The sequence below is a fragment of the Anolis sagrei genome, chromosome 1 (assembly GCF_037176765.1).
Source record: "Anolis sagrei isolate rAnoSag1 chromosome 1, rAnoSag1.mat, whole genome shotgun sequence".
Taxonomy (NCBI): Eukaryota; Metazoa; Chordata; class Lepidosauria; order Squamata; family Dactyloidae; genus Anolis; species Anolis sagrei.
Genome location: NC_090021.1, coordinates 73,562,965 through 73,590,076, shown reverse-complemented (window position 1 = coordinate 73,590,076; position 27,112 = coordinate 73,562,965). Strand labels below are relative to the sequence as shown.

Sequence of the window (27,112 nt, the reverse complement as noted above, 5' to 3'; positions counted from 1 at the left end):
TTGTTGAGAATATAAAATGAAAATGTTTAATTCCAAATTTCCCTCAATACACATCTGGGGAAGGGAGAAACGCTTCTCACACCACTTGTTAATCAAAACAGCACCTCCAGTACATTGAGAGATGGCTGGATGTGGGCTGAAGAACACCAGGTGGCACACTCCAGCCTGACATTTGCCAGACCTATTGGTCAGTTAGGATGCAGCCTGGATTGTCTTCTAAAGGCATAGAGTTTATATGAAGAAGCTACTGATGCCAGGATCCTCTGTCACTTCACCTTCCTAATCTTTTCCCTAGTTCTTAGAATCCATTTTGGCCCTTTCGTTTGCTAGGATTTGTAACATGACCCCCTTTCACTACATTTCTGAAAGTGGCAAACATTGGACCCATATTTTTGAAATTTCATTTAATCTCTTGTAAGCAGAGTAGTTATATTTGGTTTGATAGGCGATTGTTTTTAGCTGCTAATAAATGTGACACCTGTTCATTATCTGTAGAGACCAGAGAAATTAAGCAGTGGGATGTTCAATAATATTCTGATCTTTTAGGCACGTAGTAACAGCCTGGAACTATGCTTATCCTAGTATGAGAGCAATTCAGACTTTCACTACCAGACCCTATGTATGTGCTTCTAGGGAAAACAGCATTGAAAGTTTAATGCTTGTATACTTAAATTATATAAGTCTTCCAGGGTTGTTTTTCTCTTGAAAATCAAATAGAAAGCATTTGTTCAGCAGATACATGATAGAGGACCTGTTTCTTGCTGCATAGCATTGATGTCTAAGTGCCATCTTGTGAGTTTTAGCATTTACACCATTTATTTATTCACACCATCTATTATTAATTATAGGATATGTACATTATCTTTCAGATAACAGATATTATTCTGTAGTATTTCATGGTTTAATATTAAATGATTCAAACATAGAACAGCCTCACAACACAAAGCAATAACAATTAAAATATAAAGAGCTAATGGTGCTGCAGACGTTTTTAATAGGAAGCAAATTGACATAATATTTTTGTTCCCCCCTAAAATTCCATAGATGGGATGTTTTGGTAGAGTGAGTTACATGAGGTGGGGCTACTTTTGGAAATTGTAATAGATTCATAAACTCTGCCTAGTTTTAATGACAGCTAGCTGTGTGTTTTCCAACTTTACTAGTTATGAATTATCACATATTTCTGTTTGTTTTTCAAAAAATATGGAGGTAGTTATCCATAATTTCTGATGTGAAACTAAAAGAATAACTGAAACTAAACAGTCAAACCAAAGCTGCTTATTTATTTTGATATGTATCAAAATGTAATTTGAAAGTAAATAAAGATTTTATCACTCCTTGAGAATAACAGATTTATGCAGGTAGCATGCATGTTGTAATATATCAAGCTAGTTATCAAGATGGAATTAACTCTCCACTTGGTTATGTTTTGAAAAACGAAGAGTTGAAAAACATGTGCTTCACGTCTGACATGTAACTGATGTGTTTGTACAAGCTATCATAAGAACAAAAACAAAACAAAAAGTCTCCATATGAAGCAGCCTTGACTGCAATCCCAGAAAGATTTTGCCAAGAAATAGTGGGTCTGTAGATTGCTTCTGTTTTGAAAAATAACCCCTCCCCATTGCCACAGATTACTGGTAATTTATATTTGTCTTGTGACATAGAATTCGGTGCCAAATGTAGATTTCCAGTTTGCAAAACTAAAGGTAGATCAGGAAAAGGTTTCAGGCACGTAACTGTCTTTCCTTACAATAAATACCGTTTCTTAGTAATTAAAAGGGAATTTATCATCCACTGACACAGTTGCCAAATGCAATTCATGTAGCCCCAGTAGGAAGGGGGGATAGCAAAGTTGAGAGATTTGGTAAAAAAACATATTTCCATTAATCTGCGGTTTCCATGCTGTTATTTTTCCCTTTTTAATGCTGACTTTCATTTATCAGGCATACTTGCCAGATGAAAAAGAAATTGTGAGCATTGGTCTCTGATTTTCTACCAGCAGCTGTTTTGCTGGTGGCATCAGCAGCAACTTCTCATATAACATGTTTTATGGTGAAATCAAGCAGAAGCCAACTTTGAATTCTAGCTCAGCCTTGTACACATAAAACATAAAACCAGATTAAAATAACATAGTTGTTCATTATGAGTCTCTTCCTTGTCCACCCACCCACCTCTGTTTCTCTGAATACATTCCATATGAACATCAGGGCCTTGTGTGTTGAGTTCTCTTGGACTTGCCTATGAGATGTTTGAATTCACCATCTGAAAATGCTATAAGCTTGAAATTACAACTAAATATGAATGTGGATGCATTGTAAGTGATAATACATATGTCTTTACCCATTTTTAAACCATATAGAGGCATATTGGAAGGAAACTTGTGAAGGATGCCTTTGTTGTTGTTGTTCATTCGTTCAGTCGTCTCCGACTCTTCGTGACCTCATGGACCAGCCCACGCCAGAGCTCCCTGTCGGCCGTTACCACCCTCAGCTCCCTCAAGGTCAGTCCAGTCACTTCAAGGATGCCATCCATCCATCTTGCCCTTGGTCGGCCCCTCTTCCTTTTGCCTTCCACTTTCCCCAGCATAATTGTCTTCTCTAGGCTTTCCTGTCTCCTCATGATGTGGCCAAAGTACTTCAACTTTGTCTCTAGTATCTTTCCCTCCAGTGAGCAGCCGGGCTTTATTTCCTGGAGGATGGACTGGTTGGATCTTCTCGCAGTCCAAGGCACTCTCAGCACTTTCCTCCAACACCACAGCTCAAAAGCATCGATCTTCCTTCGCTCAGCCTTCCCTAAGGTCCAGCTCTCACATCCGTAGGTGACTACAGGGAATACCATGGCTTTGACTAGGCGGATCTTTGTTGCCAGTCTGATGTCTCTACTCTTTACTATTTTATCGAGACTGGACATTGCTCTCCTCCCAAGAAGTAAGCGTCTTCTGATTTCCTGGCTACAGTCTGCATCTGCAGTAATCTTTGCACCTAGAAATACAAAGTCTGTCACGGCCTCCACGGTTTCTCCCTCTATTTTCCAGTTGTCTATCATTCTTGTTGCCATAATCTTGGTTTTTTTGACATTTAGCTGCAACCCAGCTTTTGCGCTTTCTTCTTTCACCTTGATTAGAAGGCTCCTCAGCTCCTCCTCGCTTTCGGCCATCAGAGTGGTGTCATCTGCATATCTGAGGTTGTTAATGTTTCTTCCAGCAATTTTCACCCCAGCTTTGCATTCATCCAGCCCCGCACATCGCATGATGTGTTCTGCATACACGTTAAAAAGGTTGGGTGAGAGGATGCAGCCTTGCCGTACGCCTTTCCCAATCTTGAACCAGTCTGTTGTTCCGTGGTCAGTTCTGACTGTTGCTACTTGGTCCTTATACAGATTCCTCAGGAGAGAGACAAGGTGGCTTGGGATGCCCATCCCACCAAGAACTTGCCACAATTTATTGTGATCCACACAGTCAAAGGCTTTAGAATAGTCAATGAAGCAGAAGTAGATGTTTTTCTGAAACTCCCTGCCTTTCTCCATTATCCAGCGGATATTGGCAATCTGGTCTCTCGTTCCTCTGCCTTTTCTAAACCCAGCTTGAACATCTGGCAACTCTCGCTCCATGTATTGCTGGAGTCTTCCTTGCAGGATCTTGAGCATTACCTTACTGGCATGAGAAATAAGGGCCACTGTACGGAAGTTTGAGCAGTCTTTCGCATTTCCCTTTTTTGGTATGGGGATATAAGTTGTTTTTTTCCAGTCTGATGGCCATTCTTGTGTTTTCCATATTTGCTGGCAAATGGCATGCATCACCTTGACAGCATCATCTTTTAAGATTTTAAACAGTTCAGCTGGGATCCCGTCGTCTCCTGCTGCCTTGTTGTTAGCAATGCTTCTTAAGGCCCATTCAACCTCACTCCTCAGGATGTCTGGTTCTAATTCATTCACCACACCGTTAAAACTATCCTCAATATTATTATCCTTTCTATACAGATCTTCTGTATAGTCTCGCCACCTTCTCTTGATCTCTTCAGCTTCTGTTAGGTCCCTGCCATCTTTGTTTCTTATCATACCAATTTTTGCTTGAAATTTACCTCCAATGTTTCTAATTTTCTGGAAGAGGTCTCTTGTCCTTCCTATTCTGTTGTCTTCTTCCACTTCCATGCATTGCTTATTTAAAAATAGTTCCTTATCTCTTCTGGCTAACCTCTGGAATTGCGCATTTAACTGGGCATATCTCCCCTTATCCCTGTTTCCTTTTGCTTTCCTCCTTTCTTGGGCTACTTCCAGTGTCTCAGCAGACAACCATTTGGATGCCTTAGCATATGGAAAACTAACAAATTGCATGTTTGTACATGACATGCATATGAGGTTTCATAGTTTATTTCAGGTTTTCCTCCAAGCACAGCCCATTTCAGGGGCTTATGAGCAGGTGAGTGGATGTTACAACAGATAAAGCAACAATGGTAAGCCTTTTTAACTTGCCCCATATTAAACATAATTTGGCTCAATGTATCAGAGAGTGCCACCTCAGTATCTGATTATTGTCGTATTGTCTGTGCGTGTGCAATGCCTTTAAGAGCATCTCACTAAAGAGTGAAGCCAAAATCAGATCCCAGAATCCCACAGCCAGCCTGGTCACCAGCAGTGATAACTAGAATATTCGAGGAATTACGCTCCACAAAAATAACTTTACCTATCTCCAGCCCAAAATTAGGTGTGACTCTATACCATCACCAGGTGTACAGCCTTCCTGCTTCTGTCAAAATGTTCCACACATTTTAGCTGTTTAGGGCCTCAGTGTTAAAGATTGGCCATTAGGATGTAAGGGGAAATGGCAACATCTCACAACAAGGGAAGACCTTGAAGAAGATGCAGGAGGCATTCCTTGAAGAGCAGTTTCACACATTCTACCTTTCAGTGGCCTAATATCTCCTTCATTGCTTCTGTCTCTAACACTGCATTCCTTTCATACTATATCCAACAATAATTCAGTCAACCATTATACCGTATTTTTTTCTCAAGACTCATACTCTATCAATTTTCAAGCTGTCCAGAACAGAATCAGTTTCTTTGGTGGCATAGAACAAGTTTGCTTCAAACTAGGTTGTAATTTTGGTGCAGAAGAATTGGTTGTGTGAATATTTCACTCACATTTTAATATCTTCTAGGACTTAGCTTTGACACTATGTATTTCCATTACTGGAGAACAACTACAAAGAGTTATTTTTCACCCATGCATGTGCACAACAAAAATAAAAGAGCCAGCCTTAAAGAACAAGGGGTGCTGTTTATAGCTAACTGAAAACCAAAAAATGTAGCATTAATCATGCCTCCAAATCTGTTGGGGCCAAGGGATGCTTTAATGCCACCCTGTGAATACACAATGGTTTATCAAACTTTGTTATCATTGATACCAACTTTAATAATAATGCAACAACTCTAACTTGAATTCAGTGTGTTTAAACTTCAAATTCAACATTCATTCCTACAAATAATAATTTATAGAAAGTTTATTATCTATATGCTGAGTTGGTATCAGTTTGAAATGTTATTCATTGCTGAGTAAAATTTTGAGTTCTCTATTTTAATAGAAGGAAGTTGCGATGTATATTTGCCTTTACTTGTTGTAATGGGATGTGACTTGTCTTTCTTAGTGCTAGGTTTTTACTTGTAGGGTTGCTTACAAATGTTCTAAAGTCCTGAGCTATATACCTAACTTCCAAAACACATCTTTGGGCTCTGGGGGATTGGGAAGGTTATATTTAATTAAAAATTAGACAATATTTTCACAGAAGATATATGGAAATAGGAAAAATAAATGTATCATATTTGTATTACAGTTTAATATATTAATGTTGCACAAGATGTTCTCTATCCTGTACAGAGATATTAACATGTATGGTATTTCACTTCCATTTTGGTTTTTCATAGATAGGCATTTAAAATCTAATCCATCCCCATATTCTCTGTTTGCCTTACATTCAACCACTGAATCTTTTCCTTAAATCTAATTATTAACTAATGGAAGCTGAAGTTTGTTACAATGAATTTCAATGTACAGCTAACCCTCTATATTTATTAGGGTTATGAACACAGAACAGCAAGCCTCTCCCCCCCCCCCAAAAGTGGGGAAAAACATGAATAAAAACTGCTGTCTTTTTATTACCTAAGAGAATACTTCTCTAGAAATCTCTGAATTCTCCAGCACTTCCACCACTTTTGTTGGTTTGATTATTTGTATATTTGATCAAAACGTTCACTCTAGGAATCTCTAAGTCCTCTAGCACGTTAGTCTTATCAACATTATTGGCACCAATTAAATCTCCCAATTTCTAATGGTCAGCAATAATGTACTAATTTTCAAATGTAACAATCTAAGTTCTGCAAAACCATGGCTTCCTGTTCATGTCTGCAGTGCTTCTCAGCATCCAAGAGAATTAAACTGGGATTAATTACCTTGGATGCAAGTGACTACCTTGAACCTGAAAATCTTTAATTTATTAACAGTGTTCCAATTATCGCAACTCTGAAAAGTCCATTACTGTAATTCATATGCCATCCTGTTCCTGCACAGTTCTGTCACAATTGTACTGCTGTTATTTTTGTGCACTGCTATTCCAGTGATGTCTTTATATTTATTTTATTTATATCCCTCATTTCTCCCAATATGTAACCCAATTTCAGTAAAAACCTAATGCTTTTCGAACTGTGTCCAGAACAAACATTTTAAAAACCTAAACAGTCAAACTAAACCCATTAAAAACTTTTAATAGGGAGTTAAAACCTTGAAAATAATGATAAAAATAAAAATAAAAACCCATCAAAACCAAGATTAGAAGTGTCAGGAGCCCTTCTGTTCCAAATAAACAGAAGGGCTTGTAGACAGAACCAGAATGTTCATAGGAACTGATAATGAGGCAAGAAACATTATAGTGTCACTGAAGCTGGCTAGATAACTGTCAGAACTATGCATTTTTTCAGCGACATTTCACATAAAAAGCTTCATCCTAATCAGCTTTTATTTTGTTTAGATGTTTCAAAGAAAAGACCAGGATAAAGTTGTCAGACCTTCATTTCACACTGCAGTCATCCAATTTTGGAGCTCCCCTATGCCGTCTAAGTTGTTCCATCTATTCCATCTAAGTTGTTCAAATTCCAGGCAATGGTGAGCCCTCTGTTGTTGCCTCTTCTCTTTTCGGCAGCAAAAAGATGCAACAACAGCAAGATGGATCCAGTCACAATCTTGTGTTTCATTACTTGTAGCCAGGGGCCACTACAAATATGCATAGCAAAATACATAAACTATTGACGTGGTCAGATACATAATATGCATAACATAATGTAGTACACATTCTAATGTAGATCAAGGAACTGGGGCTAGTGAATAGACAGTGTTCAAAATGGATCAATCTTACTTGCCCTTTAGCAAAGACATAGTGGTACTTCTGTGGACACTTCTTTTCTCCCAAAGGTGATTTCTGCTTTCCTCATTTTCATATTAATATGCCACTGGTGTTTCCTACTTTCATGCCCATCTTCTGATTTTGAACATGCCCTTCACATTCTAGATGTTAGGTGATATGCTTGTCTAATGTTTGTCGCAAGTGCATATATAGGAAAGGGAAGATGAGTTCAGCTCAGTGTCTCTTCCATTGGATAGCGAATTCTGTCTACCTCTTCAGAAAAAGTGTCAAAGTTCACCCCATAGATGTATCTTAGAGGAATTCCTCTCCCAGAATTCTTCTGAGCAGCTCTGTTGTTGAGATTGTCCATTTTCTTGTCTCATTACAGACCGTATGCTTTTCCCCAAGCTGATGCTACATTTGGTAGGATGTTGTAATTGGTCCTGGCATGACCCACCATGCTTAATGAGTTTCACTCCAATATGTGTGAGTTACAGAGACTATGAAGAAGAAAGGCAGGTCGTCTACCTGTAACTCTGATAGTCATCTGTGAACTTACATTACCTGCTCACCTGCCCTCTTCATGCCATCCTTTTTTGGTCGACTTAGAACTGGATTTTCAGTGGGAAGCCACACAACCCAGAATATCAAGGCAGAAAATCCCATAACATCTGCTTTGAACTGGGTAATCTAAGTCCACACTGCTATATGTGATGAAGTGTGAGTTTTAATCTACAGTTATGTATAATAATAGATAGGTGTTTAAAAGGGTAAATATTTTAACTAGCATAATTGGGGGATGGTAGCCAGCTTAGCTCACTCTGAGCTGAGTTACCATGGAAAAAGGGGCGGAGCCAACTGCCACTTGGCAGGGCAGCCATTTTAAAACAGTTAGTCAGCGAACTACAGGGAAGGCTGGTTCTGTTGTGTGTTGAGAACCAGTAAGGTAGTCTGTAGTCTAGGAACTACAGGGAAAGGCTGATTCTAATGTGTTGAGAATCAGGAAGGTTTTGGCTTTTAGCCTGTGTAGTTTAGATAGGTTGAGTTGACTTATTTATATTATTAGTCAGTGTATGAGCAAAAGGGGGAGAGAACCCTAATAAGAATATTTACTGCACAGAAATAACATAAGGAAAAAATAAGCTTGTACCTGAAGTAATCTGTCAAAGAAAGAAAACATTTTGAAGGAAAATAAGTTTGAAACCTGTTCAGTGGAAGGAATAGTCCTCTTAAAAGTTGTTTTATGAAATGTTATAAATGTAACCTCTGAAGATATGTGCCTCTAAGAGCTAAGAAACATTGAAACCATCAAGCTTCTTCTATACTTCAATAAACTTATTACAGTTTCTCCTAAAGCCAAGTCACTGTTACAAATACTTTCAAGTTAAGCCACGCTACACATTGAAGAAAACCAAACCAACATTACAAGCTATTACTTGTGTTATCAATTTATTAAGTCCTTACAAAGTGGTGGCTCCTTTACAAACCGTTACAAATTGGTGGCATCGTTACAAACTGGGTGCCATTTTTACAAACTGGTGGCCTCTTTGCACTGTATATATCAGTTCAAAGCAGAAAATGTGGGATTTTATTCAGCTGTGTGGAAGGGGCCTCTGTGGATACCAAAATCTGTGAATGCCCAAGCTCCATTATATATGTATCTTATATAAAATCATGTTTGCATTGTGTAATTGTTTTGATTCAGTATTTTAAAGCCATGGCTGGTTGAGTCTATGGATGCAGGATGCATGGCTACAATGGGCCAATTGTATTAAACGATCTATTATTAAACGAACCATTAGATCTGTGCAAAATTGCAGTAGTTTCTACAAGCTTGGGCTTCTGTTTTATTCAAAAGAAGCTTGCCAGTTTTCTACAAAACTGGGCAGAACTGCAAGCAAACTGCCTCACTTTCCACATGCAGGAATTTTGTTAAAAATCATACTCAGCACATTTTTGTGGTTGTAACTTGAGTCTGTTCAAACTTTATTGGCCTCTTCTTCATTTTTCCATGAATTTTAATTCAAATTGATATTCAGGTGACCCTAAAACCCACAGGAACCTAGACTCTAAAGTTGCTTTGGTACATCATTGTTCTGCATTCTAATGGGTTAGCTGTAAGCTTTTGATATTTTCTAGGTCTTAGCAGCTGAAATAAGATTTATACGAACTTAGGATGCATTTAGACATAGAGGCAGAAATGAGATGGATGGATTTTTGAATGCTCACTGCAACTCTAGCAGGGTGGAGAAGATGACATGGGAGGAGCTCCATAGTTGGGCAGATTGCCTCAACTCCAACATTTGGGGTTTTAACATATAAACCTCAACTATGCCCAAGTAATAAGCGTAGAAGAAGGTACAGTAGAGTCTCGCTTCTCCAACCTTTGCTCACCCAACATTCTGTATTATCCAATGCACTCCAGGGTGAGAGAAAGAAAGAACCCTTGTCTGTTTTGGTACTAAATTAGTAAATACAGTAATTACTACACAATGTTACCGTGTATTGAACTGCTTTTTCTGTTGATTTGTTGTAAAACATGAGGTTTTGGTACTTATTTTGTAAAATCATAACGTAATCATGACGTAATTTGACATTGAATAGGCTTTTCCTTAATCCCTCCTTATTATCCAACATTTTCACTTATCCAACGTTCTGCTGGTCTATTTATGTTGGATAAGTGAGACTCTACTGTAGTTGTTTTTGAACAAGAGCATTGGTTTCAGTTGCCATTTCTTCCTGCTCCAGAACTATACTTCCAATGTTATCTTGTTTTTAGGAAGCAAGATGGAACTATTCCTTTCTTGTCTTTACTGACCTTCCATCCTTAAGAGCTGCAGAGGTGTGGTGATGCAATAAGCTGGAGTTAAGTGAGAAGTACATCAGTGACTTCTGGGCAACTAGTGAATTCCCTGCACACCATCATAGAAATGGCAGAATATTTGGAACATCCATGCTGGGGAGCTTTTGTTTTATATGTCTGAGACTTGAACGAGCCTGGATTTTATTAATATTTGACTGGGGTTACATCTACACTGATGAATTACTTCACTTTGGCACCATGGCTCAATGCTATAGAATCATGGGAAATGTAATTTGGTGAGGCACCAACACTTTTTGGCAGAGAAGACTGAAGAACTTGTAAAACTACAACTCCAGTGATGAGCCATGGCAGTTAAGGTGGTGTCAAACAGTGTTAATTCTGCAGTGTACATGTACCCAGAGAAAAGCCACTGTCTTGAACACTATACTAGCATCTCATCCTCCATCTTTTCCGGCATCGTCATTAGTTAACATGTTTGTTTAAGTTCCAAAGGAAGTTCTGTTTAAACATATTGAAATGCTAATATTCAGGAGTACACTTTGAGGGGGTGCTCAAACTTTAGAACAGATTTATGATTTCAGAGCTGCTTTAAATTTCATTTGGCAAAAATACATAGGCATTTCTCTTGCTTCAGTGAGCTTGCTAAGCTTAATAAATTCCAGAAGATCAAATTGTTTTTCCTCAAATGAACAGCTGGAGTCTTCTGAAAGTCGACTGCCTTGTCTAATGTAACTTTCTCATCGTTAATAATTTTATCCACTGAATTCTTTATTTTTCAAATGGATTATTTCTATATATATATTTGTGATAATGACCCATTTTACATTTTGCATGTCTCTCAATATTCAATAAGCCCAGAAAATTATCTTCATCATACTTATGTACATTGGGAAGAAGATAGTTATTCATTATTAATCCATGCATAAAGTAATGTATTCTAGACATAAGCCATTAACATATTCTAAACATAAGCCATTCCTGACTATTGGAAAAGTTAGACATTTTTTTTTAATTTTGTGGGGTTTTAATGAAAAATGGCACAAAATAAGCTTTATCCCAAAACCTAAGAGTTGGATCAGCATATCAAAGAGTAGCTTTTTTTATGCCACTGAAAAAGACACAGATCAAAACACTTTTTGTTTTACCATATTTGTAAAGTCATTTTGATGCATTTAGATTATTTTTTTTAATGTTACATTTTGTGTGTTAATTCCTATGGTGTAATTTTTCCATATACTTGTTTTTATTGTTAATTTTCTATTTTACATGTTTTGATGGGTAATCCAGGTAGAATTTCAGCCCCACTAAAGCAAATATAGAAATATACATTACCTGCTTTCAGATATCAGTAGATGTCACATCCTTTGTTGTAAATACCATATTACACATAAAGGTTCAAGAAAACGTAGTTTCCATAGTCGTGAAAAGAACAAAGAGGCAGGTATAGGATTTAGGTCTGATGTTGATTCTCTTTTTTCATCCTTATCCAAATGAGGTTTTGATTCAGCATTTTTTTCCAAACTATTAGGCAATTTGAGTGAGAGTAATTTGAAGGATGCAAGTAGCCACAGTATGTTGATTTGGGGGGCGAGTTAATTGCAAATCTCAGTGTCCAGTAGGTGGCAATAAAGTCCAAGTCAATTTTCTTGTGAGAGGTACCAGCTGCTTAGAAATGTTTGATTTTCATAGAATCATAGAATCAAAGAATTGGAAGAGACCTCATGGGCCATCCAGTCCAACCCCCTGCCAAGCAGCAGTAATATTGCATTCAAATCACCCCTGACAGATGGCCATCCAGCCTCTGTTTAAAAGCTTCCAAAGAAGGAGCCTCCACCACACTCCGGGGCAAAGAGTTCCACTTTTAATTCCACTTTAATCATCAGCATGTGTGCCATGTATATTCATGGATACATATAAGATGTCGATAAGCCTTTCCTCACAAGAACTCAGATTAGCTTTCAATTTGAGACATAATTTTTCTTTTTCTCTTGTTAATAGTTTACCCGGGGAGCTTCCAGACGTGGTTTAAACTTGCTCTGAAGCGGGTTTAAAACCCCGCTTCAGTGTGGGTTTAAACCACATGTCTTTCCACAAAAAATGAGCTTTGCTGGTGAAGTGTCCCCATGCCACCCCACCCCCTCATGCCCCCCAAAAAAACCAGTCCCCAAAACTTGTAAAAACTTACTGGGCCACCATTATGGTGGTCCTGGAGTCCTCCAGGGGGGCAGGAGCAATATTCAGTTCTGTGCACTAGGAGGACTCAAGGACCACCGTAAAGGCGACCCAGTAAGGTTTTGCAAATTTTTAGGGCTGTTTTGGGGAAAGGTTGGGAAAGAAATTGGGCACCATCTTGCTCCTCCAGGCTTTTGGAAGCCAAAAGAAGTAAGATGACAATAGCGACTCAGCCCCAGGTAGACCCAGGATTACCTTTGAGCAGGTCCCCACAGGCCCAATACCCCATTAGACCCGGGCCTTTCAGGAAGGTCCGGATCTAATGGGGTATCAAATTAATTTGGGGTTTGCCTGCTTCTTCCTGAATTAATTTGCTTTTACCTGAGATGTTGTTTGGATGCCCCAGGTAAAAGCCCGACAGGCCCTGCATTTTGCGGCCTGTCTAGAAGGGTCATCACTGAACCAGGAATATATGTGTTCACTCAGCAGATTTAGACTTGCCTTTTTCTTTCATTTTTAGTTTGATGCCTATAATAATACTGTGAATCCTCTGTCTCATCCACTTTAACAATGTGGCTGCTATCCAAAGGGGCTAAATCCAAACGTAGTCTTCCTTAGAGTAGATCATTGGTCTAAACCCAGTTCTTATTGCCACTTCAAGGAAAACAATTGAATCAGCTGAGCTTACTTAAAAGTAGCCCTGAAGCAGTTGGAACATTGAAATTACTGAGATTTGTTAGTCAATGGATCTATCCTAGGTAGGATTAATAATGGATTTAGTCTAAGAGTTTTAGTCTCGGAAACCTTATGGCCACAGTCCTTTTGTTTGGGTTATTTGTTTGCTTGGTTATGTTATGTACTTCTGAAACATTTCCTCAAATATTTCCATTCCTAAAATATTCACAGAGCGTGAAAATTAAAGGGAGGAAAGAAAGATATAATGCAGTCCTCGCAGACAAATCCCCAGCTTCATCATTCCAATCATTTGAACATATTTCTATTGTATGTTTCTCCAGTTTCTGAATTTGAGGTTCTAGTGAGAAGCAGAAGACCGATTATTCACTCCACTTCCAAAGGGCAGTACTTTATATTGGAATTGACACCTCACTGAAATAATGGGTTGAAGGACTGAAATAATCATGTAGGGATCAGTTTCCTCTCACATAATAAATGTTCCTTCTTCATACAGTTGGAGCAATCTACCTATTAGCCCTGATAGCCATGCATATACATATGCATATTAACCTTTTCCTCAGCACACATCCCTCCCCAACTGTTTTCCTCTCCTTGGTTATTTAGTACAGATGCCAGATGAAATGGGAAGCAGAGCTCATCCATCTTTAATAATTGTACAGAAAAGGCCATTTCAGCAGGTAGTTTTTTGTCACCCAAGCAGCACTTGCTAAAATTTCCTTTTCCACACAGCCATTAAAGGTATAGTAGTCATGTCCTGTAGAGAACCTGAGGTGCCTACTTTCTACTCAGATACAATTAATCCTCCATAACCACAGATTCCACATCCACGGATTCAACCAACCATGGTTAGGAAATACTTCAAAATACATTTTATACAATGGATGCCATGTTATTGTATCATTGTATACAATGGGAGTTGAGCATCCACAGAATTTGGTATCCACAAGGAGTCCTGAAACCAAACCCCAGGAGATACCAAGGATCCAGTGTATGTTATTCCTATCAGAAATTACTATCACAAATTTATAAGGAACTAGCTGTGCCCTGCCACGCGTTGCTGTGGCCTATAGTAAAACTTATCAAAGTTGAGGTAGATATCTGGACTATTATGAAAGAGAGGTCCCTACCTATTCCTTCCCCCCTTTCCTCCCCCTTTCTCTACTTTCTTCCTTCTCTACCTCTTTCTTTCTTTCCTTCTTTCACTACTTGGTTTCATCCTTCTCTCTTTCCTTCATTCCCTCCCCCTTTCTTCCTTTGCCTTTCTTCCCTCCCTGTTTGCTTCCTTCTTTCTCTTTTTATTTCCTTTTATTTCACCACCATCATAACAATAACAATAACAGAATGCATTGCCTCTGGGACCTGGCACCTCTCCCATTCCCCCTAAAAGGGTCTCAGAGGAATAATAGCATCATAATAATCATAGAAATAACAACCTTTACCCGCCACGCATTGCTGTGACCAACCTTCCCTCTTTCTCTCCTTCTTTCCCTCCCATCTTTCCTTCTCCTCTTCCTTCTCTATCTCCTTCCTTCCCCCTTTTTCTTTCTCTTCTGGCCTCTTTCCTTCCTTCTCTCTTTCCTTCTTTCCTTCCCTCCCTCTTTCTCTACATCTTCCCCCTTCCTTCACTCCCTCTTTCCTTCCTTCATTCCCTTTTTTCTTTCCTTCTCTCCTTCCTACCTTCCCCCTTTTTCTTTCTCTTCTGGTCTCTTTTCTTCCTTCTCTCTTTCCTTCTTTCCTTCCCTCCCTCTTTCTCTACATCTTCCCCCTTCCTTCACTCCCTCTTTCCTTCTTTCATTCCCTTTTTTCTTTCCTCCTCTCCTTCCTTCCTTCCCCCTTTTCCTTTCCCTCCCTCTGTCTCTCATTTCTTCCTTCTCTACCTCTTTCCTTCCTTCCCCCTTTTTCTTTCTCTTCTGCTGTCTCTCTTTTCTTTCCTTCCATCTTTCCTTTTCTTTCCTTTTCTTCTTCCTTCTTTCTCTAACTTTCCTTCCTTCCCCCTTTTCTTTATCTCCCTTTCTCTTTCTTCCTTCTTTCCTTCCTTCCTGTCTTTCCTGGATTTTGAGAGGGCGGGAAGGGGTGCGGTGGGGTTTGGAGGTGGCGTGAAGTAAAAGGAGGTAAGATTGGGGCAGGCGAGTGATGGAGCGTGAGGTTGTGTGTGTGTGTGCGGCAGCGGGGGGAGTGATGGAGCGTGGGATTGCGTGTGTGTGTGCGGCAGCGGGGGGAGTGGGGTTGCGCGTGTGTGTGTGGCGGTGGGGGAGTGATGGAGCGTGGGGTTGCATGTGTGTGTGCGGTGGGGGGAGTGATGGAGCGTGGGGTTGTGTGTGTGCATGCGGCGGGGGGTGTGTGTGCAGGAAGCGGCGCGGCGGGGCTTGGAGTGGGCATGGCTTCCGCAGAGGGAACTGTGTGCGCGCGCCAGGGAACTTGCGGCTGGGCACCAATGCGCATGCTCAGTTGTTTTGCCGTTTTGTGAGTGTGTTGTTGTGTTGTTTTTCATTTTGAGTAGATATGTTTGTACCTTATGGGTTGTGTTATGGGCATGGGAATTTTGGTTAAGTTTCGTTGGGGGGTTTGTGAGTTTTGTTGATTTGCCGTTTTGTGAGTGTGTTGTTGTGTTGTTTTTCATTTTGAGTAGATATGTTTGTACCTTGTGGGTTGTGTTATGGGCATGGCAATTTTGGTTAAGTTTCGTTGGGTTTTTTAGAGTTTTGTTGTTTTGCCGTTTTGTGAGTGTGTTGTTGTGTTGTTTTTCATTTTGAGTAGATATGTTTGTACCTTGTGGGTTGTGTTATGGGCATGGCAATTTTGGTTAAGTTTCGTTGGGGTTTTTTGAGTTTTGTTGTTTTGCCGTTTTGTGAGTGTGTTGTTGTGTTGTTTTTCATTTTGAGTAGATATGTTTGTACCTTGTGGGTTGTGTTATGGGCATGGCAATTTTGGTACAGTTTCGTTGGGGGTTTTTTGAGTTTTGTTTCCTCGTTGGATGCCCCTAACAAATTTATATATATAGATGACCTTCTCAGCAGAATGTCTTGCCCTTTTTAATGGGTTCCAAGCCCTCATGTGAATATCCACACTGTGTTAGTATGAACCCTTTAATCATTGGTTGTAGACCACTTCCTTTTTAGCAGCCTCCTTGGGATGCCTGTACCATGTTTGAGCCATAAAATTAAAATGACAAAATAAAACTCCTTATACATTGAATGAGAAGAAATTATTTAATTGCTGCACATGAACTCTATAATTCTTCTGCGGAAGTGAGCAATTGAAATAACAATAATAGAACCATAGAGTTGGGAGAGACCTCATGGGCCATCCCGTCCAACCCCCTGCCAAGAAGAAGGAAAATTGCATCTAAAGCACCCCTGACAGATGGCCATCCAACCTCTGTTTAAAAGCCTCCAAAGAAGGAGCCTCCACCACACTCTGGGGCAGAGAGTTCCACTGCTGAACAGCTCTCACAGTCAGGAAGTTCTTCCTAATGTTCAGGAAGGGACACAATGAGGTACACATTCTCAGTTTGCAAGTTGTTGATTTTTTTAAGGTAGCTAGAAACAGGAATGTTGGTATGTTAGGACTTCTGAGTGGAAAAGTGTGTCAGAAAAATACACGTTTGGTGTGATTATAATTTTCCTTTTATGTATCGGGAATCTCCAGCTAGCAAGAAAAAAAATCAAAGATGCATGAAGACTATAAGAAACTCTAGTCATAAAACCAAAAATAAATGTGCTTTCCTGTTTCATCCTAGTCAAGAAGAAAAATCAAGCCAAGAATTTTCTTTCCAAGTGACATAGGAAGCCTGGGGCAGGGGTGTGGAGCTCCATTCAGTTTCACTAGGGAATCCTGGAGCTTTGGGCCCTTTTTTTCCTCCCTTTTAGTTTTGTTTACTTAACTTCGATTTTCTGAAGCAAGCCTTAGTTTTTAACAGTTGGCACTCTTTCCCCTTAGGGTTGGGTTGAGGAAAGCCTTGGATCTAACTCCCTGGCTGCGGGCCAGAACAGTCGGGCTCCATGTCAAAAGCTGTGTGCTTTAAAAAGACAGTGTTTCATTTAGCCTTTTGATATCCTGCTCCCCCCACTCCCCAGTGCACATTTTTCAATGCCAGATGTTCCCAGGCTTTGGCCACCCTCAGATGAAGTGTTGTCAAGTAATCAGGCTCGAGAGGAAGGGGAAATGGGAGCTTTTCTTCTCTCATATTTAACTCTCAGTAATCATCACTGTTACTCTTCATCAAAGCAGGTAAAAGAGAAAGAGAAACAGAAGAATGCCATTCATATGGTGCCCCTTGTAGTTCTCAATTGCCATGGTATCATACTGCAGAGCAAAGGAACAGACTGCAGAAATCCCATTGCTACTCTCAGTGGCTTGCCAATGCCTTGCCCTTTATGCAGCATCTGGGGAGGTTACTTTAAAAAAAAAACTTCAATGTCCAGATTCTTCACACACCCACCCTGCTAACATAATTTCCAGTTCGAGATTAATTCTTGCTGACATGTGTACCCTAAGAGGTTTTTGTGAAAACTATTTCCATCTTGAGGAATGCTCATAGGTACACTCTTCTAAAACTGAGCCTTAGATAACAATCCTATAACATGGCCTGTTTTTAATGTCTGTTATGTTTTAATATGTTATAGAAATATGTTTTAATATGTATATTTTATAGAAATACATTTTAATATGTTTATTTCTGTAAAAGACACATATTAAACGTATTTTTATAAAATATGTGTCTTCTGCCAACCTAGCAGTTCGAAAACATGCAAATGTGAGTAGATCAATAGGTCCCACTCCGGCGAGAAGGTAACGGCGCTCCATGCAGTCATGCCGGCCACATGACTGTGGAGGTGTTTACGGACATTCCGGCTCTTCGGCTTAGAAATGGAGATGAGCACCACCCTCCAGAGTAGGACACGACTGGATTTAATGTCAGGGGAAAACCTTTACTTTTACCTTTACTATGTGTATTTGTGGAATTTTTAAAATGTTTGTGTTTTAATTATTCTGTGACCCGCCTCGAGCCATGTCATTGTGGAACAGTCCCAAAGTATCCATGTCGATATGGCCATAGACAAGCTAGAATGCTAACTTTGACTGATCAATATGTTCATATGATGTCAGTAGGTTACCAACTATACTGACTGCCAATCTGTTTCTGAATTCTATTCAATATTTTGCTTTTCATCTTTAAAGCCCAAATGGCTTGGATTCGGGTTACGTGCAAGAGCAGTTCCCCTCAATTCTCTCTCTTTGAACTCTAAAGTCATCACATAAGGCTCTCCTTTAGAGGCCTTTACTGAATGTGGTGGAGTTGATGCTACAAGGAAGAGGAAATTTTCCATGGTAGAACCATAGCTATAGAATATACTTCCTCACCAGAGGCACTCAATTATTTTTGTCTCTTTTTTTCACATATATGATCCAGAAAATAATGGTTACCAAGTGATTGTGAATATATAGGAGAAAGAAAGAAAAAGGAAGGAAGGAAGGAAGGAAGGAAGGAAGGGGGAATCGATCTTTGGTATTATACACAATGTTTAAAGAGAAGGTCTTGTTTCCGCATAAAAAGAATTGTGAAGAAGGTGTGGAAAATGGCTTTTTGGCACCTTTAAGGCTAACAGTCCATTTTCTCAGATCCTTGTCACTGCATGGTCCTTTTCAATAAGGTTTTTTGTGTGGACGTATATCAGTATAACAATAGAGTTATCTGCAAAAATCCAAGTTGCGCTTTCAACGTGTACATTTGGATAAATGTTAGTGAAATACCCAGCTGTACTTTTTAAGTTTATTTTCCTTGGAAAGCTGTAATGGAGTTATAAGCTTGATGCAAAGAAGTGAGAATGGAAAGGGGAGAAAAGAAAGGATAAGGTTTGGAAAAGGAGTGAAAGTTCCTTTACCACATGCTTTTGTTTCCTAGCCACTTTTGCCTCCAAATGGCTAAAAAAAAAACCTCTGGGTTTAAGCCAGAAGACATGTTCAGATATGTCAATAAAACAAAATTCCCTCAAAAGTCTCTTCATACCATTTTTTTTCATGTTTTGCTTTAATGACTACAAACAGTAGTCGTATGTGCAACTATAGAGACCATAAAAAATGAGTGTTGCACGATACAGAATCATGTTCAGGACTTCCTTAGCTGAACAAACTCCTGAGTTTGGTTATTTTATTTATTTATTTATTTATTTAGTCAGAAGCAAATTGAGAATAGTTATAATGTATTTTTAAAAACCACAAACAAAGTTTAAAAACTTGGCATTATGCTAAATGCCCTTTGACCAGAAGCTGGCTACTTGGAGTGCCTCTGGTGTTGCTGTAAGAAGGTTCTCCATTGTGCATGTGGCAGGGCTCAGACTGCATTGTACTAAGTGGTCTGGGGTTTTCTCTTCTCCACACTCACATGTAGCCCCCTTTCTTAAGGTTAGCTCTGCATCTTGTGGGGCCAGAACACAGTCTGTTCAGCGCCTTCCAAATTGCCCACTCTTCTGTGTGCCCCGAAGGGAGTTTCTCATCTAGTCTCAACCACTGATTGAGGTTTTGGGTATTAGCCTGCCACTTTTGGACTCTCGCTTGCTGAGATGTTCCTGTGAGTATCTTTGTAGAACTTAGAAAACTATTTCTTGATTTAACACATTGGCATGCTGGCTGATATCTCAGCAGAAGATGGGCCGGAGATGTCAATTCCTTGGTCTTTTCATTACTGGCTGCTACTTCCTAGCGACCCAATAATGAAAGGACCAAGGCATTGGCATCTCCGGCCCATCCGCTGTTTGGTAGTGTGACGTGAGTGCAAAGATGACTCCTGGCACAATGACAGGAGATAGATGCAAGCAATCTCTTCTTAACTGTCTGGGTCAGTTATGGGTTATCAGTAGGTATAAATACACCCTATGATCTATGGAATTTTATGTTGGTTCATTTTGTCTTTTTACAGCAAGTGGGTTTTACTGCCAAACTTGAGGTTTTCAGGAAAATTGCCAATATTATTATTAGAGCATCTAATAAAATAGGTAGAAAACATTTATAAAAGTTTGACTTCTGGAACACTCCGTTCTTCTGTTGTTGACTACCTTGGCATATCATAAAGGCATGAAATGGACTGTACTGACAACAGAATAGTACACTGTCATGGGTAAAAAATATCACTTTTGTATTGTTGAAGTACATAGAGTCAGTTGATTTATGATCATGGTGTCAAAAGGTTTTTAAGTTCCCCTCACATCATACTGTCGATGTGGGTTTTGTGAGTGTGGGTGGGTTTTGGGAAGTCAGTTCATTTCCAGACAAAGTCTTTTTACTGTAGTTACCATATAGTATAGCCTTTGATTTTGCTCCGCTGTAACAAGAATGAAAAGATTTGTGTTTTGCTTTGCATGACAAATACATGTTACAGTTTCATTGTTCCTATCGACACCCCCAATTTCCAGAATTGATTTCAAAAATACAAAATGTGTTTCAGCAGGTTTTAAGCATCTTTTGGTTGTGTTGCTACAGTATACTTTTTTTAAAGTAATGTGAAAGCCAAACCAAACACTGTAAAACAAAATAGTCTGAAAAGTAAATAGTGCAGTTTGTTGCCCTCCATATGGTTGACTGTCTAGAAGGTCATAAAGTGTGGGTCTCCCGTCTTCTAGTGGAACAGCTGGGTTTACACAGCATCTTTAGTGTGTTTAGTCTGGCTTGAAGCCAGCCATGCTTAATTTTTCCATTATGTGCATTTGATAGATGAAGAGTTATGGGGTGGGTAACTTCAAGGAGCAAATTTGTGAGTTACTTCAGACTTTTATTAAAAGAGTCATTTAAAGGGAGTATAAAATAATATAAACAAAATGAGAAGTAGAGGTTTCTTATAATGGAGAGGTTAGTAACTTTGCCAGTTATTCCTAGCTCTGTAATGCATAATGGCAAGTGAATGTTACTTGTGTCCCATGGGATGTGCATATGTGTTGTTTTGCCTTTTCACAAAGAACAAATGAGCTATATAGATTTACAAGCACAAATAGTTTATTTATGCCCTTGGCTAAATTAACCTAGCCTTCGGGGATAAGGACATTTTAAAAAGCTATTATTATTATTATTATTATTATTATTATTATTATTAACAACAATTTTATTTTTGTATCCCGCCTCCATCTCTCTGAAAAGACTCAAGCCTGATCAACATAGTTAAAATATTTATGTATTTATTTATTTATGGCATTTATTTGCCACCCATCTCATCCCGAAGGGGATTCAGAGTGGCTTACAAGTTACAACACATGAAAATTCATGAAACAGCAATTTATAAGCAAAATAAAATAACAACAGCATAACGCAATATAAAAACAACAATCAACAGGCAAGCAGTAGCCTGAAATAGCAAAACAGTTCTGGACTCGGGGGGGGGGGGGGAAATAAAATCACTTGTGAGGTCAGGGCTGGTGAATAAAATGCAAGTGCCAGATGACAAAAATTGGGGATAAAAGGTAATATGAGGTGGGACACTATGTCTCTGGTCAGGGGGCAGTAGTAAAGTGCAGGGACTGAAATTTGGGTCATAACTGGGAGCAAAAAAATTCTGGGGAAATCAAAAGAACGTCCACATTTTTAGATCTTGGAGAAAGATGGGCAGGGTGGATTCCAGCCTTATCTCCCTGGGGAGAGAATTCCAGATCTGGGAGGCCCTCTCCCTTGTACCTACCAGCAGCCCTTGTGACAGAGGTGGGAGCGAGAGAAGAGTATTTTTATACCCCACCACAATCTTCTCGAAAGCGACTCATGGCAGTTTACAAAGGGACAAGCCCAAAAATACAGATTAAAACACACAATAAATGAAAATAGACAACAAACATTTCAAAATCACAATACACATTGTAAAAACAGTATCATAGCTGAAAGATTAAGTGCTGAGTGCAGAAGGCTCAGAGTATGTGCAATGATTCCTAAATAGAACCAAGGGAAAGTACAAAGATTCGATTCAAATTCAATAAGGTCCACCTGGGAGGTAATGGCCTTAGCCATTTAAAGTGGCACGATAACAGGTGGAAAGGTCAACTAAAGTGCAAGGAGCTATGGCAAGATCAAACCAATTCTCTGTTGTTGTTGTTTTTTTATTTGTTTTTTTTTGTCATGTCAGGAGCAACTTGAGAAACTGCAAGTCGCTTCTGGTGTGAGAGAATTGGCCGTCTGCAAGGACGTTGCCCAGGGGACACCTGGATGATTTTATGTTTTTATCATCCTTGTGGGAGGCTTCTCTCATGTCCCCACATGAGGAGCTGGAGCTGATAGAGGGAGCTCATTCGGCTCTCCCCGGATTCAAACCTGCAACCTGTCGGTCTTCAGTCCTGCCGGCACAGGGGTTTAACCCACTGCTTCACCGAGGGCTCCAATTCTCTGGTGAAGCTGCCTAATCGAATGCACAATGGAACATCCAGGTTTTGGATAGAGTAGGTGCCAATCTGATCTTCTTAGGTAGAGAGTTTCAGAGCTGAAGGGCCACCACTAATAAGGTCCTCTCCCTCGTCCCCACCAACTGCGCTTGAGTCAGCGGTGGAAGTGAGAGCAGAGCCTGCCCAGATGATCTTAAAGTATGGGCTGGTTCATAGGGAGAAGATGTGATCTTCTCCCTATGTACATCTCTACTATGGAAATTCTAAGGATTATAATAAAAATTACTTAATTATGTTTGTTGTTCCTTAAAACAATTCATGTACCATTCACATATATAATGGCATTTGAAAATTATCTTTGTTTTGTGGATGTTGACCATATTCCTCTCTATGGAAATCTCTTACAGAACATAGGAAACTCGGCAATTTAACTGTGACAGTGAAAAAGACCGTCCCATCTCCAGAATCCATACAGATCCTGTACCAGCGCATGAGATATGAATATGAGTTTTACTACTATGTCAAAGAGCAGTTTCACTTGCTAAAGCGCAAATTTGGACTCAGATCGTCGAACAGTAACTCTTCTCCTAGACCAGAATTTGTCATTCCTTCTCCTCTGGAAACGGAAGAGCCAGTAACAGAAGATGAGGAGCAAGATGATGAAAAGTGGTTGGAAGACATCTATAAGAGGTGATGCAAACATCACTTTCTGTTCTAGCTGCCAGGATTTTTTTTAAAAAGAAAACTCTTAAGGAAAATTGTTCAGGAAGTGAGTTAATGCACAGCAGCATTTCAAAAGGAATTTCTCCCAGATTGAACTGATAAGAGTGAGACTGCTTTCCCAAACTAATTTTAAACAAATGGTTAATTTGTTTAAAATTAGTTTTATTTTCCTTGGCCCCATAACATCATAGTAGTTAAGACATACATTTCAATGTGCCATCTTTTATTTCACTTCAATTAACGTTTTCACTGTAAAATATTGCTATATGTCTTACATACCTGCAGAATAATATAGATCACAGCATAAGTCCTTTGCAGTTTTCACAGAATGTGTTTGCCTGCTTTAATGTTTATATTGAATATCATCATAGCACCCAAAAATTCACAGCAGGGTATTGGGAGATGTGTTGCCAACACCTGAATAGGGAATGTGGTTGTGATAAAATAATAAAAGAAAATTGCCACTACAGCTTGGATTATGGCAAAATCATGCTACATTTTTCACATAGACGCTCTGAGTAATATGAGCATGATCACCAGTCTAAGAAGGAAAGAAGAGAAATTAAGATAATGGTATTTGACTTATCTGGTCATGTCAACGTGCGAAGACATTTGAAATTACTACATGTGAGAAAGATTAAATGTTTTCAGAATCTCGCTGGAGATATTCGTGTTAGATTCTGAGAAAGGAAGAGAATGTTAACATTTTATTTCAAAAAAGGAAAACTATTTTTGGAATATTACTTCGAGGCAGACAACTTTAAAAAGAGAAGCAAGACCATTCAGATATCTTAAAAGGTAAAAGTTGTTCTTTCATTGAATGTATGAGCTGCTTATATGATCAGTTGAGGGATGAAGATAAAAGCATATCATGAGTGTGGTTTGGAGCTCCTGGTGGTGTAATGGGTTAAACCCTTGTGCTGACAGGACTGCTGACCAAAAGGTCAGTGGTTCGAATCTGGAGAGCAGGGTGAGCTCCCGACTGTCAGTTCCAGCTTCTCATGTGGGGACATGAAAGAAGCCTCCCACAGGATGGTAAAACATACAGCATCCCCTGGGCAATGTCCTTGCAGATGGCCAGTTCTCTCACACCAGAAGCGACTTGCAGTTTCTCAAGTCACTCTTGACATGAAAAAAAAATGTTTCAAATATTTTGGACTAGTGAAAACTAAATATTACTTAACAAAATGAGGGACATATTCTGTGATTCAGTGATTACACAACTTTTTAAAAGAGTTACTATAGGTGCCACAATCTTGCATCTAACCAAGGTACTCTAGGGAGCGAGCAGCCATTAATACCTTTGTCATACTCAAATTATACAATAATACAATCAACATATATTGTGTGATGGTGGTATTATATTGCTACTCATGGGGGAAAGGCTAGAAATCAGTTGTTTTTATTTACTTCTTGAGGATTTATCAACACATCCTTGGGAAATACATTTTTCAAAGCCTGTGGGCATCATTTATATTATATCTCATCATTTATCAGTTTCTGGAGGTGGCTATTTTGCTATGCTACTTGCTTATGTCTCAGCCATAGCAGTGGGTGGATTCTCTTGTCACTTGCATCCTAACATTGTGGTTCCAATGCACTACTTTGGAGGAACACTCTGGGAGCAGGAAATACAGTCAGCAGTATTTAACCAAGATGCTGCATTGTATATTTTAAATGGTTTCTGTGAAATTACATGTAAAGAGTAATGATTAGTTTACACACTGTGGAACTGTTTTATTTTGGGAATCAAAAAAATATTCATACTTTGGATTTCGTTATTTTTAAAAGTTCAACTTTTATGTGTTTTTGCAGGAGTCCTGGGTCACTTAACATGTTCACTTCCTCTCCAGTTTCACTGCTGCTTAAATCTATTTTATCATCATTCTATTTAATATTATTATTTGCCATGAATACTCTACAATCTTAAAAACAATAGCTATCGGGTGATTTACTTGCTAGGTTTTAATGCTGTATAATATTCGTATAAGCATCTTGGGCTCTACTTCCAGAAAGGTACTTCATAAATTTATTTGGCACATACAAGTTTAAGATTCCTAATACAACAGTTCATTTATCTGTCATGAGCTAGATGTTATAATTTACTTTGAAGAATTTAGAAGCACATTTTGAGTTTGTTAATCTTTTGACTTATTTATTGTGACTTTTCAGCACATTCCAAATTCTAAGTTGCTCAGGAAAGGCATGCATTTAAATGATATTAATTTTTTAAGAAGAATGAAAAAAGAATGTTATAAAGCCTTCAGTCCATGACAACCTTTTAGGAAGCATTGTATTTGTCCATAAATCTCTGTTAAAGAGAAAAAGTGAGTTCTTGTCATATTGAAAATAACAGCGAATATATGTACATTAGGTTAGTAGTTGTAAATGAAAGCAACCATGGTTTGAATTAAATATTCCTTAAGTTATTCATTTCTGTCTTAAAATATGAAACATCCAGCTTTTTTATTTTTAGTTCATGAACATTTCACTTTTGAAACTGTGCTATTCTTCACAGAACAAGTAAACATTCAGCTCTTTCTCTCTCTTTCCCTTCCTCTCGGTTTTTTAAATTCCTGGATGTAAAACCAAGGAGTTTTCCCTTTGAGTCATCCTTAGAAAAGAATGTTTTATAAAGCATAGCTTATTGGCTGATGGCCATCCACAAAGCAGGCTATTTTAAGACAACTATGTTATACCTTGATTTAATTTGATCTACAAGGCCCAAAAGATAAGCTTTAGTGCTGTTGTAGGATCATTTTAATGCATAGTGGCCAACAGCTTTAACCCTTATATTGCTTGTGACTAGTTAACATAGATATGGAAGTGATAATACTTGATAACCAGTCTCAGTCCTCCTCTTATTCAGGTCCTCAAGCATCTATTTCTTTAAGATTTTTTTAAAAGGTTCTTTCAACCCGAACACACTTTTTAAAACTGTTAGGTTTTTTTTTTAAAAGGCTATGAATACAAATATTAATAAATTGTACATTTTAGTTCAGTTCAGTCTGAGGATATACAATCACACTGCGGTTATCTGAAATGCATGTGCATCATTGTGAAACCATGAATGTCTTTGTTCCTTTTGAAAGGTACAATTGGAATGTTATAATTTCTACTAATATTTTGATAACCATCTGGTCTTTGTGTTCAGTTACATTCATTTGAGAAACATCTAGTCAGGCTCCCACCACTTTTTGAAAAAACAGCAACCGGTGGTTCACTTTTTTCTAGGAGAATCTACTTTGAATTGGAGCATCTAATTTTGTCTGTTGTCTACCAAAAGTACATTTGAATACAATTATGTTCCAAGCAAACTAATAAAGGCCTGTAATTTGCAAATATTAATTGTGTATTCTGTCTTTTTGAGTATGTGTTTTCCTCCTTCTGTATTTTGGGGACATCAGTAAAGGGAACAGAGTTTGTCTTAACAGCATCCTCAAACTGAGGACGTAGTGTAGTCAAAGAATTAATTTTAGATACAAAACGCATTAAGAACATTCATTTATTATAATGAAAAGAATGTTTCAGGTATAAGCCCTCATTCAAGGAGCAAATAGTTTTGAAATTCACAGTGACAATGTTTACTTGTGTTTTAACAGTCTCTAGAGATTTCCAGATAGTTCTCATGCTGTTTTACTTTTATTGTTGCAAAATGTCCAGTTAAATATTTGTTTACCTCCTTTAATAGGAATCATCAGGGTGTCAGCTACTAATGCATCCTTGTGTTGATTGTCCTTAATTTTCAGAATATACACACGAGTGTAACCAAAAGATCATTATTTTGAGGTCTGGCAAGAGTAATAATAATAGCAACAACTGTGCGATTTTCTGGCATTGTATATTTCTGCTGCTTCTGTGATTGTTCATTTCTATTTTGATTCTGTAGCCCACTTGACAATGGATGTCCAGAATCAGCAGCATCCACCGCGGTCCTAGGCAATGACCGA

General features: G+C 38.7%; 1 protein-coding gene across 1 annotated transcript in view; it reads left to right on the top strand.

The window, feature by feature from the left end:
- The window catches only part of UST (uronyl 2-sulfotransferase), a 166,355-nt gene extending 139,849 nt beyond the window's left edge, over window positions 1–26,506 (top strand). Inside the window, exon 8 of the mRNA XM_060753532.2 lies at window positions 22,847–26,506. Coding sequence (XP_060609515.2) covers window positions 22,847–23,133 — 287 coding nt within the window. The 3' untranslated portion in view covers window positions 23,134–26,506. The remainder of the gene's footprint in view (window positions 1–22,846) is intronic.
- The last annotated feature ends 606 nt before the right edge of the window (window positions 26,507–27,112 follow it).